Raw genomic sequence first — 20,731 nt, 5'->3', positions numbered from 1 at the left:
ACAGTCAACAATATTTAGAAGGCCTCTCCATCAGGACTCGTGCATTCCCGCTGATTACTTCATCCGACTCTGAGACACGTCATTTTTTTTTTCTTGCAGTATCGCACTCTGAGTGCGTTTGCTTGACTCGTAGAGGCACGTGTCGTGTGGAGATATGTCAAGAACCCCCCCAGAAAGCAACCTCTTCAAATATGTCAACTCCTTACCAGAAGGCGATTTTCGAAGTATTTACTTATGCACGTGTCACTCTTTCAGTGCTCTTTTTTTTTAGTATAACAGATTAAAAGCCACCTCGTAGGCATAAAAACAACGCCCGTTTGAACAAAACTCGTAGAAATACGTTGGCTCCGTCGATGCAGCAAAGTTTGTGCCAGCACGTGTAAGCTCAGACAAACGCTTCGGGCTCTGAATCTACAGCGGTGTTCAACACGTGCTCGGGAGATAACCAACTTAGCTGACACCGTTGGCGCATCTGAACGTCGCGTTCGCTGTGTAACCCAATAGCTATCTTCAGTGAGAGATAGATAAAATAGAGCGTTTCGAGTCTTTCGTGCCGCCGAAGAGAACCCTCGAGTTGTTTTTTTCGACCGATCTGTTCCGTGTCCCAAAGAGGGTGTTATTCAAGAATACCGAGACGCTGAGGAAGTGTGTTACCTGCCTTTGTTTTTTTTTTCGTTTTTTTCCGAGAAAGCGACGTCTGCGTGCTTCAGTTGCGGGAAAAGGGCGAAGCCCTCGAAATGAAGACGAAAACAGAAATGCGCGGGAAACTGACCAAGTAGTTTTCAGTGCGGTGCTTGTTTAGTTCATTTTCGCGTGACTAAGCAGCAATACGTGGGCTTTGGCTAGACCGAATGTTTTTTTTTTCTCTCACTGGTACGAGGAATGTGCCCCTCTCTTGCTTCCCTTTCAAACTTATACGGTCAAGCGCTTATTTTCGGTTTACCTAATATTCATAAAAAGTCTTAAAAATAAATATATATTGTATTGCTTCAAAATAAGGAGTTATATTGAATACTAATGGCATCGGGGCATAATTTTACTCAAAATAATGACCCATTCCCTGTCATGTTACGTAATTAAATTCGATTGGTGAAGTTCAATGAGATATTGCCGGCCTCCAGTATCGGAACGGCACCTGGCGGAGCAAATATCAACTACACGCTTCCTTCAACCTGGCCTCCGCGATCTGCTTTGGCAGTCCGATGAAACACAATGTTAACTCAAAGAATACACCAGTGAATGCGAACGCCGACGTGCGGGTGGCATTACCAGACACCTAACTTCAAAATTAGGGTCACCTGTAGATAGCATTTCTTTTTTTTTTGTTCGAGTCAGCGCAGGCAACTTAGATGATATGATCGAAACTCGAGGACTGCGGTATGCCTCCTCAAAGCCTGTGAGGGGTGGCCACAGAAAACATTTCTGCGTCGTCTGCGATCTCTCTCTCTCGTTCCCCCACGCATCATGGTAACAGCTCTGAAGTTGCAGCGAAGAACACAAACAAAACGAATGAATAAGAAGAGTGTGTACGTTGTCCCACTTTGTGTGGCGTCATTCTACCCAGCCCCAAAACAATTCGCGACTAAAAAGACATAGTATACGCGAACTGCCGTATCTCTCAGCGGATGCGAGCTGGCCGCTCTGTCGAGTGCTCTTAGAACGAGCCATTTCTTGTGTACGCGCACGAGGAGGGGTCAACAAGTGAGGCACACTGGGATTCGAATGTCAATTGGAGCAGTGTGCCTCCGGTGACCGGCAAACTTTCATCGCCGTAGGAAACGTGATTTTCCTTACTCCAAGTGCACGAGTCAAAGTGTTGGCGCTTGAGTGCACGACATCGCAACTGTGCCAAGTTGGAGTGAACAGAGTGATATGCAGAACAGAGTGAAGTACAGAATGAATTACAAATACCCGAGTTTGCTCTACTGACAAGCAGAAAGAACCAAAGTTTTGGTGCACAGATATATATTTATTATATACAGAAGGATACAATGCTTTGTTAGAAAGTAGAGCAGTATCAAAAGTAATAATACATAATGTCATGACGGCGTTTTTTATAAAGCTTCTCACATTTGATTTATTTATGCGTAGATATAACTATTCCGACCCGTTTTAGTGGGAAGTAGCGTAAAGTACTCCAAAGCCATTGGCAAGTACACCCATGAGCTGGTACATTAAAAGCGGATTTTTTTTTTGTAATAATCAGGAACAGCACCTAAGTAAGCACCTCGTACGTTAGACTGAGGCAATTGTAAAACATGCATTCCACCGACTAACGCAACGTAGCATTTTAGTCACGGGGACATGCTCAGTTTGTAGAAAAAGGAGGTATTGCCTACAGCATTACGATCGTCCTTTTCGTCTGTGGGATTTACTTCGAAGGAAATGCTTGCTACGTATATATAGTATTTTCTATGGCGTGAAATTAAGGGATGCGTATCCTTAGATGAAATCAAAACGAACAAAAAAATAAGTGTACCAGCCAATCGTCGACAAGTATAATGGAAAGCCAGTCTTGTGTAAGCCTCAAGTGACACCAGTACATCCATGGGTGTTTCAAAGATTAGCTTTTAAAACCAAGATGCAGTTGTCGAGGCCACTTGGAGTTTGCCGCGCGTAAATGTCGTCAGTTAATATACTCCGTGCGAACCTGATATCGGGAGTGTTTTGCGCAAGCAAAATGATCACGGTGAATTTGGTACGATGTGAGAAGACTTTCGTTATATATGACTTACTTGAGAGACCGTAATGTTAATTGTAAGTCTCTCTCACAATAAATGAATGATGGTAATTGGGTTACTAGCATGCAAGTAAAATGAAGGATCATGAACAAATATGAGACAGAAAATCTTGGCTTGTATTCACGAAATTTTCTTATGCCAGATTTGTTTGCCACGCATAACTTTTTTTTCGAATACTGGTGCTAAAGTTATTTTTAAAAGAGCGACCTGGTGAATGCGAGAAGGCACTTAGACCAAAGAGCGTTGTGGATTTGAATGTTCTGGCTTTAGTGCGCCTCATGCTGGCTCCCGTCATCCCGTTGTCCATCGTAAACCACTTCAACTAATGCATCTTCAAGCACATTACTCGTATGAAGGATGAATCATTACGTCCCAGCGCCAATATGAACGTTGCGCTGCATGATCTATACAACGCCGCGACCTGTTTAACCAAGTACGTTGAAAGTCTCTAGAAGTTCGTTATAAAGGCTTTTCGCTGTACATAGTTGAAGCCATAGAGTTTTCTGAAATATTCTTAGAGAGAACACTGGCACTGCGATCGTTCAGGCATCACGGCAACGATTCGTTGTACATGGATTTGCCTAGTCTTCCCGCTTGCACCCCTAAGCACAGTTGTGGCTTTTCTAAAATCATTCTTGTGTGTTGGCTTTTGTTTCTGATTGAAGACTGACTCGTTGTGATCATGGTTGGCTGACTTCAGTTGGCCAGCTTGAAGGAACCGAGGTGACGAAGTGGAGCTGCTGAACTTTTGTTCAACGTCGCCTTGCGGTGGAGTTCTGCACGCTGGATTAATTTTCTGTTTCTCTCTCTCTCTCTTCTTTAGCTTCTATTCCGTCCACTCTCTTTCTCTCATCATTATATTCCCTGCCTTCTCTCTTTCTGTTTTCTTCCTCCTTCCTTCGTCTTGCGATAAAGCCATTGCAGGCCACATGAAGACACGCGGAGCACGAAAGAATGAAACTTTGGTGAATCCGTGTACTATCCAGTGCTGGCTGAAGCGCCGTGCACTGCAGCTGCCATTGACACTAGTGCCAGATTTCCTTCTATGGTACTATTACGAAACTCTCTGATTCAAGCGGACACTCTTTCACTCGCTCTCGAAGTCACTGAACGGCTGCATGATGTCACGCAGGATCCGTCGAGCGGCCTTGCTGCTCAGCTGTGGAAGCTTGTCGACTTTTTCGATGATGCAACAGGCCACCCGAGGCCCGGAATCTCCAGACGACACGCTCGCTGGATTGTCCGGGTTCCGGCCCAGATCGTCCATGCCAGCGTGAATCTGCACAAACATAATTGATTGATTGACTGATTTATTTATTGTTTGATTTGACCGACCGACCGACCGACCGACCGACCGACAGACAGACAGACAGACAGACAGACAGACAGACAGACAGACAGACAGACAGACAGATAGACAGATAGATAGATAGATAGATAGATAGATAGATAGATAGATAGATAGATAGATAGATAGATAGATAGATAGATAGATAGATAGATAGATAGATAGATAGATAGATAGATAGATAGATAGATAGATAGATAGATAGATAGATAGATAGATAGATAGATAGATAGATAGATAGATAGATATAATGACCACCAGCTTTCTATCCACGTGTCAAGCTACCAAATTAATCGGTCACATAGTTTATAAACCGGAGATGAGACGCACATCCCATTCGTATGAAAAAAAAAACCTTACTTATACAAAAAAACAAAAAAGAACAAGTGGAATGCCTAACGACGTGCTGTGATCAAGGTTGGAAATGTCGTTTCGGCTCCATCCAAACTGAAAAGAGTTGTAATCCCCGGTTTTTGCATTATCGAGTGCGAAGACCAAAAACAGTTTGACTGCAGTCAAAGCCGTGGATACAAAAAAAAAATAGATGCAAAAATACAGCACCAATAACCGAAATAACACAAGAACTTGAAAATGCTATAACATACTGCAACATAATGTGGTATGACTAACAAAACAAACCCCTAGGTCTTAAACCCTAACCATGCCCTCCGGTATTTCTCTCCTTTACACACATGGTCTTTTGCTGGTGGCCAAACTTCGAGCATGCTATATACCAGCATCTAGTTAACCTCTCTGCCTTCCTCCTCTCTCACTATCTCGAGCTAAGTATACCTTTTTAATCATTGACTTTTATGGGACAATGAAACAAAAAATAAAACAGTAGTACTTACGTTGATGGAACGACCTACAATGGAGTGTGGACCAGTGAGCGACGCCACGGTGTCAGTGAAGACGACATTGCTTTCGCCATGCTTGTCACATGCAATGTTTCCGAAGTCCCCAACGTGTCTGCGTTACAAAATCAATATAGTCCTGAGCTCTTAAAATTTTGTTTGAACATTACTTCGCGTTGAGCTCAGCGGCACCTACCTGATGATGGACCTGCGGTCTCCGTGGGTGGCGTCGGTGGGGTTGAAGTGAGGTCCCGTTGATTGGCAGCTGTCGCTTAGGTTTCCCAGCTGATGCACGTGCATGCCGTGCATGAAGGCTCGGTGATCGCGTGCGCTCTCGTCGACCTTGAGTCCCATGACGTGCACGTGCACATTCAGATCATGGCCGCCTTTCTGCGTGAAGCAACGTGAGCGTACACCATAATTTGGTTTTGTTTGGAGAAAAAATATATATATTCTAGAAAGTCCGAAGACGTGTGCCCTAGCACACTGTAGGCCCCTGCCACGATGGAACAGTAAGGCCGCATCGTGGGCCCTCTGGACGTCCAAACACTGGAAGTTGTGACGTAATGTCCGGACTCTACAGAGCGGAGTGCTACTTCCTGGATTACGCTGTATCGGTGCCGCGTACCGAAGGCCTTCTGATGGTCGAGCTCAATGCGGTGTTCGGCGTGACCACCCTTGCAGTGCATGCACGCCCCTTCCCCTCTCTCCTTCTTTACGTCCTCCTCTCTTTCCTTTAGACATCCCTCCCAGCGGCAGTTAGTCAAACATGGGCCGATCACAGAGGCGCTGCAAAACCAGGGGACGGGAAGAAAGCTCGCGATGCCTCCAATCCCGGAGGCGGTGCTAAATCGTGTTTTGTGCCGATATCTTGCGGAGGAGAGCGGGACAGGGTCTGTATGTCGACTGAGAAAGAACAGAAGCTGGATTTCGCACAGGAGTCGTGAGTTAATGTAAGTTAATTATATGCGAGTTAATTATTTTCACATAGATCTATCTTCAGCACATTTTGGAATCCATCAAATTTATGGTGCACTTAATACTTCCTTCATTTTACCTGCTGCCAGAGACTTATCAGTCCGGTCACGGGCTGCTGAAGTTCCTTCGCAATGGCCGTATTTGGCTGGAGCTTGCAGATGGCGAAGTCGTATTGGGTCGCCGACACTGCGTTGTAGAAAAAAGGTAATATGATTTAACTACTATAAGATCGTATACCAGGTGGCGCCTTTTGTTGAATTACGCAAACACAAATTTACTGACTGAATAAAAATACTCAATAAAAAGACAACAATAAAAATGCAATAAGACGTTTTGACACCGAGAACGGGAGGCTTGTTTGCAAGGCTCCCGTTCGTCTCTTTATTCAATGATTCTTCCCGACCAGATGGACATCCTTCAAAGCCTTCATTTAATTTTACTGACTGAACCATCCCGTTAGCTTCAACTAACACTCTATAGGAGAGTGCTTCGTGTCCTAGCCCGTCATCTAACGCTGAACTTGTGGCATGCACCGACATCTTACAATTGCATGGCTGCATACTTTGGAACCTGATCTCCAACTATGTATGCAGCCTAGTCTATCCTGACGTGACAGTACCTTGCCGCCCCATAGACATCTCAACTGCCTACTCATTTTGTTAGTGGAATGACTGGCTGGCCGTAGGGTGAAGTATGCGGGTGCATCGAAAAAGTCACGCACCTTCGCTGCTTCTATACGAGTACAACCTCTTCAACTCCGAAAAAGCGACCTTCTCAGCCACGCCAAATCAGCTGGACAACCACCATTTTACAGAGAACAAAATCTCAGAGCCCTGGCGTACCCAGCCTTTAACACTAATCGCTCTGATGGCGTTCCTGCGATTTCTTCAAGCAACCAGAATCGGTCAGAAACCGTGACTGTTTGCAGACCATGTTGCTGCGTAGTACATGGACGGTGCTGCGGTCGTGACTTTGTTTTGTTTGTTTTGTCGCCTGCTGTCATAAACTCACGTTGTTCTCTTTGGGTTGGGTCACAGCAAAGATGGCGGGCACGTTTCGTGCAACTTCTCTTGTTAACCACTTGTACAGAATGCTTGGTCGGTCACTGAGTGCCTACCGGTTTATGATGACGATAGTTTTCTACCTGCGACACACGACAAACATCGACCTAAGCAGCTCCACGGTAAAACTCTCTCTCAACTACTTGTGAACTAGCGTTACAAAAGTCGTTACGTACGCTTTAATTTCTTGGCATCTTCCCGTTGCAGCAGCCCGTTGTGCGGCCTGTGTCGATGGCCTTGATGCATCGCCACCTCGGAATCGTGGTGCAGGCCGGGTGCCCTGCCGTGGTGGTGGTGGTGCCCGTGGCTCTTGTTGTGGCTTGGCTCACTCCTTCCCTGTTCCCTCCAGCCACCCTTGTCACTGCCGTAATCCTCGCCGTGAAGCTTCGCTTCGAGAGAGTTGCTCACTACGCGACCCAACTTTCTCTCCTTCGCAAATTTGTCGACGCTTGGTTCGCCACCACCGCCCGCAGAATCCTCGTCAGTGGTCATGGCTGTTCCAAAGAGACATGCAACGAATCGGTGTTATACATTTTAAGTCGTGATTGCACAATTCCATTTCTCTCTCTCTCTATCTCTTTTTTCAGGCTCCAGCGTTACAAAACTATGACCGTATGTCATGCACAGCATTGTTGCAGGAAGTAAATAACGGTTTCAGGAGCAACTTTTCGTCCATTTTTCAAATGAGCACGAAAAGAATGTTACTTTTCTTTATTGTGCCAATCTGAGTAATGTGCACAAATTGAGTATTGGTACTGATCGAAGGTCAGTTGCGGTAAAAACATGACTGTGTAATAATTTGTCGACTGTGTCTCTGCCTCAACCCATTAAAGGCTTCGCACAATATCATGGTTTGACCCAATGGGAAGTTATCCAGTAATATTTTTTTTTCTTAAAGGGTACAAAGAAAGAGAGAGAGAGAGAGAGAGAGAGATTTAAGGAAGAGCTGGAGATGTTTGCCTGGCTTTTCGCCTTACATGTCACTGAAGCGGCTGGCTCCTGATTACGATATACTCTCATAAACTCATAACACTTGAAGCCACACAATAATAGATTACATTAATGCACAACGGAAGGTAACGTATCACTGCGTGATGCCAAAGCCTTAACATGAAATTTGTTTTTATCGCGACAATGTAAGGGTTGTTAGTGGGCCTAGTTGAGCAATATTGCCTACTTGCAAGCCGGGTAAATTACGACAGCCACAAGAACATAAAGATATAGGGTAATCATCATCATCATCATAAACAACAACAACAACAACAACAATATTAACAACATAAATCGCTATAAACCAATGAGTACGGTAACCTGACAGGTGGTGAGAAGTGTTAAAACAGGGGCTTTAAGACAAACTCTTACCAGTCGTAATTATTACTTGTTAATATTATAAATATTCAGGATTCGTTATTTAGAGTGTCGCAGTGACATATAACGTAAGCAATATGTTTTAAGACACACGCACGTAAACGCAACAATAACTTCAGCAGTGAGAAAAAAACTTCCATGGAGTCGATCAAAATCTATAACACTGGAATAATAGCGTGTGATTTCGCTCTACGTTTGTTTTTACGGCTCCTGGGCATATCTTTGGTATACACGTACGATAGTAATCATCAGTGCATAAAGAAAAAAAATAATTGCGATTTGTACGAACAGTAATCACACGATGGTGGAGTTTGAAATACTTAACATCACCTGTGCACTGCCACTTCTGAATAAAAAATGCAATATGGACGACTTCGATGAAATACCGAGCTGTTTATATTGCAGTAATACTCACTTACTATAAAAAAAAACTGACCACTGCACTTTTCCCAGTGATATCCTCCCTTGGTTCTAAATCTTTCAACAAACTTCTATTCTTGAAATACTTGCCTTTGAAACTTTTGTGGAAGCCCGTTTAAGTTATATCGATTAATTGTAACGTATAACTATTGAAATAGCTTACGATATCGTATAACGTAAACGTTATCTTACTTTTAAGCCGCCTTTGGTGCATTCTTATATATCATTTGTGAAACGTGACCCACTTGAAGCCTCGTACGCTTCATGCGGTATGCCACGCGAAGTGCATCAGTCACTTTGAAAATGGGAAGCTTTGTTCCTAATGCATTTAACCTAACGTAAGCATGCGATACACTATGAGCATTCATGCTTTAGGCGCTTAAGAAGCGCATGGTTGCTTTTATGTTCAAGGTCACGGAACTTGTCCCGCAGGCTCCGTAAGTGCACCGGTGACCACGGAATGTAGGAAGAAGGAGCGGGGACATACATCGTCGCCAGACACTTAGTCGTCTGATGCGAGAAGCACGCCATCAACATGCTTCTCAAACGCTGCCAAGTAAAGTGCTTGAAAGATATAAGTTACAACAGCGCAGCGTGGACGCAGCTATTACTCCAAGCCGTGCTATATACGTCACATGTACGAGCTCATCCCTTTCTCATCCATGAGCTACCACTTCTACACACGGCAGGAAGAGTGCTAAGTGATGACAGAAAGAGGCACAATGAATGCGTATAGCGTATCAACGAATGTCACTACGCCTACCGAGACGAGTTGTCAGTCATCAACACACTCATCTATAACTCCACTCGCTGGGAGCTCCATGTCGAGCGATAGCAACACCGTGCACTATGCCGCATTACTGCTGCCTTTTACAACCGACTAGCTCAGGTACATCAGTAAGGGTCGTTCCACGCGCTTCCCGCACAGCCGCAACGCACGTGCCGGGACCCCTGCCGCACTCAAGCGGGGACAAATAAGCCAATTGGCGACGCTCTTTCAACCTCTGCAGCGTCGCCAATTGGCTAATTTGCCCCCCGCTTGCGTGCGGTAGGGGTCCCGGCACGTGCGTTGCGGCTGTGCGGGAAGCGCGTGGAACGGCCCTGTCGACACACGCAAGGCGTGGTGCTCCAAGAAGGAACTATATATGTGTAGCGTAAGTTCTGCATCAGTGGCAGCCAGGCCCTTTGTCCGAGTCTAATTCGGCATCATCAACCTTTGTTGGACCCCGGTGTCTTGTAGTTGTGCGTTTAGAAGGATAAAGATTTTTGGTCACTGTATCAGAAAGGTTGTAACTGGAAGTCAGCTGGTCGTATCTACGTAAAAAGCCAATCTAAATATGACGTACGAAGTGCACGAAGACTGCGCTGACCTCAACGCGTGTTAACAATCTCCGCGGTTCTAGTCTCCACATTCTGGCGGTCCGTCTCGGTGGTAGAGTGGCTGCGCTGATCGGTTCCTGAGCTGAAAGTCGTGGGTTCGAGCGCGACCGCATTTCACCTCTATCGAAACGTGGCCGTATACCGTGCGCAATTCAGTGCACATTAAAAAAAACACACCAGATGGCCAAAGCTTTCGGATCACTCCTTTACGGCGTGTCTCATAATCATATCAAGGTTTTGGCAGCTAAACTTCACATATTCTTATATGGTAGTATCCACATGCTGGCGGCTTCGTTCCATTAATTTATTGTGAAAAGCGTGTAGGATGTTCATGTAAATAGATGCTTATTTATTTTCAATGTAGTTGCTCTGCGCTGCCCTCGTCTTAGGAAGTGTGCTACACGTTCAAGTCCCATGAACTCACAAGACAGGCCGCTGCTCTTCTCCAAACACGCACCTGTGCATTTTATTTCTAGTTTTATCTATGTGTGAAGATTCGATATAACTAAGTAGCTAAAGCTGATATATTGCTAACAGTAAACACAAACAGTATTTGCCTCTTGCACGGTGCTGCTGCTGCATGCCCACGGCGGTTTCTTTCGCTTAAATATTTATTATTGTTTTTTGATAGTCGAGCATTATGCGGTCCTCGCTACTGAGTATTTGTTGTCAAAATGCGCCGGTGGTGACTCATACTTGTTTGTTTCGAGTTATTGAATTCTGGGCCAGGGCTGTGATTCGTAGTGCCGCCAATAAGTTTTGTTTTCTAAACACCTCGTGGAGCTTATTTCTTTACTTCATTTAGCCTCTGCGTTCTATAATACTGCTGCTGGCTGTTACGTGTTCATTTAATCTTAAATCGGTAGCTTTATTTTACACCTTTAGCACACACAGAAACAGGACACATGGTTTTATGCCTATTTTATAGTTTGTTAGAATTTTACAAACAAATAACTATCTTACTATCTTTTATGTCGCATCGTTCGTTTATCAGACGATATCTGTACTAATTTTGTTAGCCCAGACAAATTTTCACTTTGGGACTTCCTGAAGTTGAATCTATTATGTAACCGCGTTTTTTTTACGTGCAGTAGCCACAAATAACAACGGAATTAAGGCAGTTACGCCTCCTGTATTATCTATGCTGCAATCATGCAGCAGACATGGCTTTTAAGAATGTTTTCCTAGAAATATTAACGCTGAGTCCCTGCTTGGATGTTGAGCGTTAATTTGGTGTAGAACTATATATGTTTACGATCGCTTTCTGTATGATGGTATTGTTATGACACAAACCGTGATTAACATTGGTGTATATAGGTGATTTGTAGCCAGCCGACTAACCGTTCGTTTTCAACGTAAACCCTCCGTCTACAACTCCCGGTCACCATGGCATTTGCTGGGCTAGATTTCACAAACACCAGGCGTGAATGTCACTTCAACAGGACCATCAATAACAATTATGCGCCAAGCCTTCTTTTTGTAATTGTTCATGTGTCGGTGTGAACCTCTGCAGCGCATCATTTACCTTCAGTCTCGTGGTATATACTCGCGAATTTCGCACTGAATATCCCGCCTTTCGTTGATTGCAGAAGCGAACTGGTCTAATTTTAAGTATGAAGCACTTTTAATGCGTACTTGCTTGGAGTGCGTCATCGCTGTTTGAGCTGAAAGACGCACTGATGGCCCGTTCACGCCGTGGAAAAAATCAGGATGGTGGAACAATGTTTGGGTAATGTTCATGGAAACGGACTCTTTGTGATCAATATTAGAACATCAATACACTGTGATATATAAAGTCGCAAACATGTTCGATTCGAAGACGCCTTTTGTTTAATATGTCGTAACTGTGGGTGTCGAAGCAAAAGTTTGTCACGAAACACACCCTCGCAGAGTAAGATGTTCTTACGCGATTAGTATTACAACGATAGCGTTCTCAAGACGAGTGGCTACAAATCGAAGGGTGGAAAAACAGGCGCATTGGTTGGGAGCGCGCGTGGCTGAAAACAAGTGTCCTTACGCGTTCTAAATGGCAAAAGGACCACACAGGGCGCGAACAGTCAACTGAAGTTTATACTAGCAAATGACAGGTTATGATAGTTGATACTATTTGTTTCCTGGAATAAAGTTCAATTGACAGTCAGTGCCGTGTGCTTTCTACTCTGTCACGCATGTCAGTCTAAAGTGACGCTGTTATAGCCTTGAACAACTAGTAGGATGAACGCAAGCAAAGCAGCGGAAGTGGCAGTCGAGTTTATTGGCAACGTTAGTGCAAGCGGCGCATGCGACGGAACGGCGCCATTAGTGCACGTTCTTCCTTCAGGCACCATGCTTCATCGCAGAAGCAAGTGTAAAGTCATGCTTGCACTCGAGCATTCGTGTTAGTCACACTGTTCAAGCGGTGCTGTTGGCATGCTTCGCATCGCCACCAGCCGGCGCTGCGGGCGGGGGCGGGGCTTCCGGGTTACCGGCGTGCGGTGGCGCCGGATGATGAGGCTGGTGATGCGGGTGGTGGGGCGGATGCTGATGCGGGTGATGTTCGACGGGAGGCAACAGCCTGTGCAGCCTCACGCCGTTTTCCTGGGTCAGCAGGCGCAACTGGTGAAGCTGCTCCTCAACTTCGGCCAGGCGCCGCAGGGCCTCGCGCAGAAGGGGCGTGAAGCAGGGCACGTCAACCGCGCGGTTGCTGTACGCCGGCGCTGCTGCGGGAGAAACGAACAAACGAGGACTTCAGTTAACTAGCCCTGTCTTGAAAAAATAAAAGACCACAGCAAAAGGATCGTGATATTCCGCAAATGCGTTAATATACGCGCAATGCACGAGCTCAACGAGTTTCATGTGGATAAATGATATAAGCATTCAAAAGACTGCCGTTAGCACCCACTGCAAGAAATTATGCTCACGTCATTATTTGCATACGCTACCATTCGCCTATCGGGATCTTCATTTAGCTATTTGTATTTTGCCACCAAAAGTCAATGGCGCAAGAAAGTTCATTCGCAGACTATGCTCACATCACCATAAATCGTAAAAGCTTGTTCTTCGTCGTGATATGCGTCGTAGCAAGACTAGCGCCCACGGCAGATCGTCAGCGACAGCGATACCTAACACTGGACAACTGTTTCTCCAATGCTGCATTCACGCAAGAGATTAAACTAATCAACCGTTAAGTCTTTAAACCAAGATTTGAATATGAGGGACGCAGTATCAGAGGGTTCCATAACTCAGGACCACTCGTTGAAGTTCTTTAACGCGTGCTTATAGCCCACGCGCCTGGGGCATTTTCGCCTCCACCAAAAATGTGGTCGCCCCGGCCGGCATTTAATCCAGTCGCTTTTCGGGTCACCAGTCGAGCACTATAACCGCTGTACCAACACGGCAGCTCAACTTGACAGGCATCACAAGCGCGATTGTTTAAAAAAAAGTGGTTAATGATTTTGAGTACTTGGTACTATACTATGGGAGAACATAAAGCCGTCCCGTGAGCCTCACGGTAAAGGCAACACCAACCTAATTCAAGCTCTCTAAACATAGACCCACGCAAACACTTGCGAACTGTATGTGACTTAAAGCTGAAAAGAGAAATGTGTTATTTCTGCCCAGCGCTTGCCTATAACTCGGCTCTGAGCCGTGCTCCCATGCAACTGCAGGACTGCAGAAATAGTTCTTTTTTTCCCTCTCCTCAACATCTCATAATCCTGCAGGTCAAATAACTACTTAGCCGAAAACTACGACTTTCCTATCTTCATTCTAGTAAGTTTAATTATTGTTTTTTTTAAAGATTTTGAACAGTTTTCAAGGTGGAAATTAGTTTTCAATCGCTTCGCGGGCTTTCACCTTATAAGCAGGCGTTACTTGTACAGCGCTTACTAATCGAATGGGACGCTCACCATTGCAGACGCAGGTGGGACATCGCCCTTCTGGTGCGGACTCTTCGGCGATGCATCCCGGGGCGCACTGCACCACGGGACACTGCTCGGGCCCGTCACAGTCGCACACCTGGCAGCCGTTCGGGCCCAGCTTGGTGCCGCGGCACTTCGGTCCCGAGCACTGAGGTACCGGGCAAGCCTCGGGCGTCGCCACCGACGGCTCAGTCGGAACACCTGCGTGCGCCAGCGATGTCAATGTCTTGTTCACTGGCGTAGCCAGAGGGGAGTGAAGAAAGGGCTCAATTCCCCCCCCCCAAATTTTCAGTTTTGCATGGGCACATTTACACGCACACAAACAAATCCACGCGCGGATATACATATATTCCTCCCCCCCGCCATCTCGAAAAAGGCTTCTGGCTATGCTACTGATCTCGTTGTATGTGCAGGAAATCCTCGCTGATACGTTTGGCATATTCTCAGCTTCCCCATGATGAAAAAAACACAGCTACCTGATTTAGCAGGAATTGGTTCACGCTTATGAAGCGCGCACACACACACACAAAACAAACACATGGGTACTAAGCAGAGTCTTGTGTGTATCTTTATTTTGTGTTTTACGCTTCATAAGCATGTATCTATCTTGGTAAAAGGCACACTGCCCGTTTGCATGTACCTTAGAGTACTCGAAGGCGAAAGCCGTCTTCTCTTTTTTCTCAGTCGATTTTACTGATCCCATCTGGAAGCTTTCAGCGCCCAACGATGTTTTGCACAGCATTCGAGATCGTAAGAATCGGAACCTTCTGCACCTAATGTGGTTTGGCAGGGCCTCCGTGGTTGGCCCACCTTTGACCAAGAGAAGATGTCATGCGATGAAGTCATCATGTGCTGTCTCGTGATGTGACGTCATTATGACGCCAATTTCGGCAATCCGGGACGTCGTATCAATAGGCGATCATATGATGATGATTTTTGCATCACTCGTGTTATCGACACTGACCTTTTGCATTTAATAAGGCTGCCTTCTCAAAGCCTTGGATGGCATTGTCGCCTTTAAATGGATGGCATTATCACCTTAAAACGGTGTTACGAGCCTCATTCCCAGAATCCCGTTCTGCCATTCTCGTCTGCACATAGCAAATTAGTAAAGAGAGTCATCGTACAGTCATGTTTCGAAAACAACTTAGAGAAGTCCTGCCACTACGTCTTGGAAGCTAGTCTCCTAGCACAGTCGAAGCACCTGGAAAGAGAACGGTACCCGCGCCCTTTGTTTATTTCTGTGGCGGAATCAATGCACAGGGAAAGGAAACGTATGGGTATTGACGCTTACAGAGAGGGCACCGCAGCGGGAGAAGGTGGTGGTCATTTCGTTTATGCATTCTGTGTCACACCACCTGAAGAAAATAGGACAACGCCTCAACGTGAAGGTGGTCTTCAGTGCCTCTGACAAATTGTCCCAGTTGACAAACAGGACCTGCCCCGTAAAGAGAAACGGAAAGCAGTACATGGTTAGGCACAGGACGCAGTTCGTCGACTGTGCGCTAGGCGTGGTGTACAGGACCTCATTGTCTTGCGGTGCATGTTTCATGGGCCAGACGGGCAGATGCCTAAACGAACACTTACGGCAACACGCCAATAATGTTAGTAATGGCAAAGATGGCTTCCTGGCGCAACACGTGAGCACGTGTGGGTGCACTCCGCGGTTCGAAAAGACAAGAGTTAAAAGGTAAGACTAAAGAAGGACTAAAGAAGGAAGACTAAAAGTAAGGCTAAAGGAAGACAAAGGTAAGACTAAAGAAGGAAGAACAAGAGCGTATAATCTCTGAGGCTTCTCAGATGGCGCTTAAAACGAGCGCATGCGTAAGCAAGCCATCAGTTGCTCTGAAAGAAAGAGAGCTATGTTTTTTTTTGTTTTTTTTTAGGGACGAGGTTCGGCGTAGCAGGCTCAGTGATTGTTGATGATAATTCGTATCTTTACATGTGTCACTTTCTCACTGTTTTTTCTCTTCACTCGGGTATATTAAAAGCCTTCTTGTCAATAAAAAATCGTAGTTGGAAGTCAGCGCTTGTCCCGTTCTTTTCCTGTCCACCGCGTATTTTTTCATGCTGTTAAACCTCAAGTTTCTGTTGGAAACAATAAGCGGCGCTTTCAACGCCTTCTTTGATGAGAAAGATCTTGAAGAATGTCACAGGACCCCGTACAGTGACATGCTGACCCGATGGCCGTGCATTCGATCCAGGCCGTGGCGGTCGCATTTCGATGGAGGTGTTGGCCGCGTATTGTGCGATGTCAGTGCACGATAAACGTCAGATGGTCGAAATTTTCGGAGCCCTCCACCACGGCGTCAATTATAGTCACATCGTGGTTTAGGGACGTATAATGCCTGATATTATCCCGTGCTCCAACGATGGGCTATTGTCTCCGTTTCGAGCACCCCCGAGTCCTGTGGGAGTCCTGGCGGGGAACGGTTTTAGTGTGTTTGATCAAAACATAAACAATAACAACAAAACAACAGCACGGGGATCGCCCCGCCGTGGTGGTCTAGTGGCTAAGGTACTCGGCTGCTGACCCGCAGGGCGCGGGTTCGAATCCCGGCTGCGGCGGCTGCATTTCCGATGGAGGCGGAAATGTTGTAGGCCCGTGTGCTCAGATTTGGGTGCACGTTAAAGAACCCCAGGTGGTCTAAATTTCTGGAGCCCTCCACTACGGCGTCTCTCATAATCATGTAGTGGTTTTGGGACGTTAAACCCCACATATCAATCTATCAATCAGCACGGGGATTATCTTTAAAGTAATCTTACTTCGCGCATACTGTGCAGTTTACTTTCAATTTAAGCACCTCGATGAGAAATCTTAAGACAGCGTTTATTATTTTTTTTCTTACTTCTGCAAAGATGTCCGCGCACTAGCAAAATCCACGTGGCTTCGGTTAGGCGCGAGAAGTTTACCAACACGCCAAGACGACGGTTTCATGAAGCCAATCTGCCGATAAGAAAGAGCAGAAGCGCAGCATCACGGTTCGCATACATGCATGAGCGCCTCCTGTCTTCATCGAGAATGAAGCTCTCGAAAATTCCACGAACGGTTGGCGCCGGCCAACAGCGCGTGCGCACGATGGCTAGCTTGGTCTTAATAAACGCGATACGCAGCAGCGCGGGGGAATCATTTGTCGTCGCCGCCACGCCTCGCTACGTTCCAGGGATAACCGTGTTAGATGTGTTAGATATGGACCGACGCTTCACGCCGAACTGTACTCTTGCCATGTCCGCGTACTGGGACCTATGGCCAGTCGTCGGAGACACCTGGACGTTACCGTCATCGGACCACCAAGGGCCCGGCTAGGAACAACGGACTGCGTCAAAGTAAGGTCAATCATTGCTAGTGAGTGCGATTGTGGTTCAGGAAACCAGGCGCCTAGGTTGGCACTCCGCAGTTAACAAAATTGCGTGCAGCATTGCAACGCCTAGTTGAGTTTTCGGTTTCCTGAACAGTGGTGTCGGGTCCTGTCAGTGACGGAAGCGCGAGGGGTTGTCTGCGCACATTAGTTTCAGGCCGAGATAACACTAGGCAGGCATAGCTTGTCTAGGGTTGCCTCTTCTGCGTTTGCGTCACGAACAGGGCCCGTTTCGAATGCCGCTGCAAACGGTGCACGTTGTCGTGTCAAGGAATGCCCGCGCGCCTGAAGTGCTCTTGAACGATAAGTGCTTGCCCGGACCAGTTCGGCATTCGGAATGGTGTGCGTGTTGGGTATATCGACGAACATGCTAACCTTTTCTCTGCTTCCAGCTTCGGGTTTTTCCCGCATTGCTACGATTTTTCGCGTGTCTTCAACGTATGCGCGACCGCATTTGACGTTCCGCCAAACCGACCGCTGCCTTCAGAGGTAAGCACATTATGTCAGCCGTTGCTATTTTTCTGCTTAATTGTCCCTTTTTTTTTCTTCTACTTCTATAGGCTTGCCGCCGATGAATCCTGCTACAAGTTTGTGAACCTCGTTACCTTCCTGATGACCGCAATGTTCACACACGCACCGTGCCACTTGCCTAACGCAATGTTCATCGACTGTCGAACTCGCAAAGCTATAGCGTCATGGCAGTGAATACGCCATTTTTCATCTGCGTCCTTCACTGCGATTCTCGTCAGATCTGATGTCCGGGTTTCCATTTCTTCAGCGCGTTACGCGCCGCGTAGGTTATCGGGTGAGTACATCGCATATTCGCTTGCGCATTTCAATATTTTTCTTTCGTCACTGCAGATAGGCGACACTTGTGGCTCCTGCATTCGTCGTTCGAGACCACGCCGATCGTTGCCGAGAGGCGTCGACAGCTCTTCGTGGGTCACCGGAGGGCTTGGTGACCAAGGTGCCTCAACGCCCGGCCTGCCTCCTCGCCCGGACGCGGCTATGCAACCCTACCATGGCGACCTTCCTATCACATGAAATCTACTCGCCCTTGGTCTTCCGGAGCGTCAGCAATAACTTTGCGTCAGCGCATCTCTCCCAAAACTGGGGCTGTTGTAAGGGCTGCCTTATGTAATGTATTTACGTATATCTCGTGGTATGGTGGATACTTGCAGCTGGGCGAGTTGTTTCATTTGAAGTGTAGCGCACTCCTGTTCAACGTGTTTTGGTTAGCTTGCTGTCCGCGCAAATTTTGTGCACATCTAGCATGTTTTGACGCTCTCTCAACACCACAGGTCTACGAAGTCATCTGTGGACGCCGCCTCCAGTATTCGCGGATGTGCCGCTTCGTGCTGCAGTCTCCCCGCCTTCAGTCTTTCTCCTCCTGTCGACAGTGGTTCCTTGCTGTCACCTGGTGCCCTTCGAGAGGATGTGCAGTCCTGTTTCGCCACGGACAATATTTCCGCGATTCCACTCCAATAAAGATTTTTATGAACGCATCTCTTCCCTGCCGCTGTTCTAATGCTCACTGGCTTCGGCTAGTTTGAGCGCATTGGCGTTTAGTTTCATTGGTAATCTTCTTGTTGCAAGCTAAGACGTCTAAGCAAACCCCTTTCGGCCCAGATCTTCCTATAGTAATCGGGTAAGGCACAAAAAAATGTACAGCGCAAGAGTACTTAGACGTTATATTTCTGCACTGAAACTCGTAGCAGCAGCTCCAGTAAAACTGTTCTCGTTCATTGCCGAAGCCAATTGCGGTGACAATGCGCCTGCAAAGAATCGTTTGCACGGCCACGTCGTGTCGATAGTCTGACTGCATCAAATACGCACCCTTAAACAGCTAAGCTGTTATGGAAGCTGTGCCATCGGTGTTACCGTGTTCATGAAAAAAAAAAAGCCTCGTGACGAGGGTGGAGGCAACGGGGTGCGAGGAAATAGTAATGGGGTCATGTTACAAAGAAAATAATATTGCGAAAATGCGGAAGATGCATTTTGACACTTTGGACATAAATCGCGTAGATTACAGCGCGAAATTTTAAACTGAAACTTCAACCACGATTTTCTCCACTAATAATGAACTTATGTTAGTGAAACGTGTGGCATTAGAGTACTCGCAGTTCCAAATCAAATCATTATTTCTCTGTAGTGTCCCTTTAATACAAACATTCGAACAGTGCTACTTATTCAATGCTCAAATATATGCCTAGGTGTACGCGGGTGCCGAGGCACTTGTCAGTCCTTCCTGCTTTCAGTCCGGGAATACTGATCTTCCAGGACTAAAGAACTCATATGTAGGGTAGGATATAATTTACAAGATTTAACTTTGTCATAATTTCAAAACTTCAATGATTTCCCCTCTCTGGAACGTGTTACGACAGCTAAGTGTTTTATGGTTTGTTTTGTCTTTTCGCTTCGTGGTTTCTTGCATGTCAACAAGTGCATATCATTCATTTTATCACGGCATTATTACATGAGTGGCGTAGTAGCTCGTTCAAAACGTTGTTCTCCTTTTTCGTTTATTGCATATCTGCCATGCTTTGTGCGCACATTGTACAAAGTGCATACTGAGCTTTGTCATGAGCTGTGCTATATACTCGAGGGGGCGAGAGTGCTTGCGCGGATTTTTTCCCCTCTAGTCCACGCCTATTTGCCACTCTTTTCACATGTGCGCGTGAATTAAAATCAATAAGTAAAAATAAATCACATCGTGACCCCACTGACCTGTGGTCTCTGTGAGGAACAGCGCCACGATGAGGACGCCCAGGGCGATGCAGCGTGTCCTGGGCTTCATGATGAAGTCGCGACTGCTCTTTCAGAAGTCGCGAGGTCCTAAGAGAGTGTCGTCCAGACAACACGCGCTTCCCGTACAGTATGTCTGTCTCCGCTCTCTCTTGTAATACGCAAGAAGCGACCGGTGGCTGACTTGTCACGACGCCTGCCTATCGGTGCCCTCCACGAAGACGATAACACGTAATCGGGAAAAGAAAAAAAGAAATAGAGACACACGATCCGCTTACGACGCGGCGCCGAGATTATGTCTCCCTCATATTTCGCGCTGCACCTCTCCTCCTCCTCCTCGTTCGCACTCGCGTCTTTTCTATGCTCTCGGCATGCTGTAGATCTCTGCGGTCCCGACTGCGAGGCGGTGATTAAGACGAAAACAACGCGATGCTTCCCCTCGGCTTGGACTTTGACCTTGGCATGAGGAGAGGGTGGAGTGGTGAAGAACGTTCGCAGCAGCATTCAGGGACACTGCTGGAAATGCCTCTCTATTTATATGAACTTTCTAACTCGGCGTATATGCGGGAAAAGCTACA

General features: G+C 46.5%; 2 protein-coding genes and 1 long non-coding RNA gene across 4 annotated transcripts; 1 reads left to right on the top strand and 2 right to left on the bottom strand.

Annotated features, from left to right (window-relative positions):
• Window positions 1-1,948: 1,948 nt before the first annotated feature.
• On the bottom strand, window positions 1,949-7,494 carry LOC119173929 (uncharacterized). The gene is made up of 5 exons (XM_037424712.2): window positions 7,159-7,494; window positions 6,001-6,107; window positions 5,140-5,333; window positions 4,941-5,058; window positions 1,949-4,020 (listed from the first exon to the last, which is right to left on the bottom strand). The coding sequence occupies exons 1-5, from the start codon at window positions 7,472-7,474 to the stop codon at window positions 3,829-3,831; spliced, it is 927 nt and encodes a 308-aa protein (XP_037280609.2). The 5' UTR covers window positions 7,475-7,494; the 3' UTR covers window positions 1,949-3,828.
• A 4,890-nt stretch (window positions 7,495-12,384) lies between these two features.
• LOC119174749 (uncharacterized) lies at window positions 12,385-20,315 on the bottom strand. Of its 2 annotated transcripts, none has more exons than XM_037425791.2 (3): window positions 20,136-20,315; window positions 14,038-14,250; window positions 12,385-12,846 (listed from the first exon to the last, which is right to left on the bottom strand). In XM_037425791.2, exons 1-3 carry the CDS (start codon window positions 20,203-20,205, stop codon window positions 12,542-12,544), a joined length of 588 nt encoding a protein of 195 aa, XP_037281688.1. In that variant the 5' UTR covers window positions 20,206-20,315; the 3' UTR covers window positions 12,385-12,541. The 2 variants fall into 2 exon arrangements, with proteins under 2 accessions (XP_037281688.1, XP_037281687.1); XM_037425790.2 differs by having other exon boundaries at window positions 12,385-12,849; window positions 20,136-20,310.
• On the top strand, window positions 17,011-18,913 carry LOC119174750 (uncharacterized). The gene is made up of 4 exons (XR_012895320.1): window positions 17,011-17,376; window positions 17,801-17,897; window positions 17,969-18,529; window positions 18,710-18,913. It is a non-coding gene; the product is annotated as an uncharacterized LOC119174750 (long non-coding RNA).
• Window positions 20,316-20,731: the final 416 nt, after the last annotated feature.

This window comes from Rhipicephalus microplus, chromosome 5 (assembly GCF_043290135.1).
Source record: "Rhipicephalus microplus isolate Deutch F79 chromosome 5, USDA_Rmic, whole genome shotgun sequence".
In the NCBI taxonomy this organism is placed as follows: domain Eukaryota; kingdom Metazoa; phylum Arthropoda; class Arachnida; order Ixodida; family Ixodidae; genus Rhipicephalus; species Rhipicephalus microplus.
This window is presented reverse-complemented; position numbering and strand designations above follow the sequence as displayed.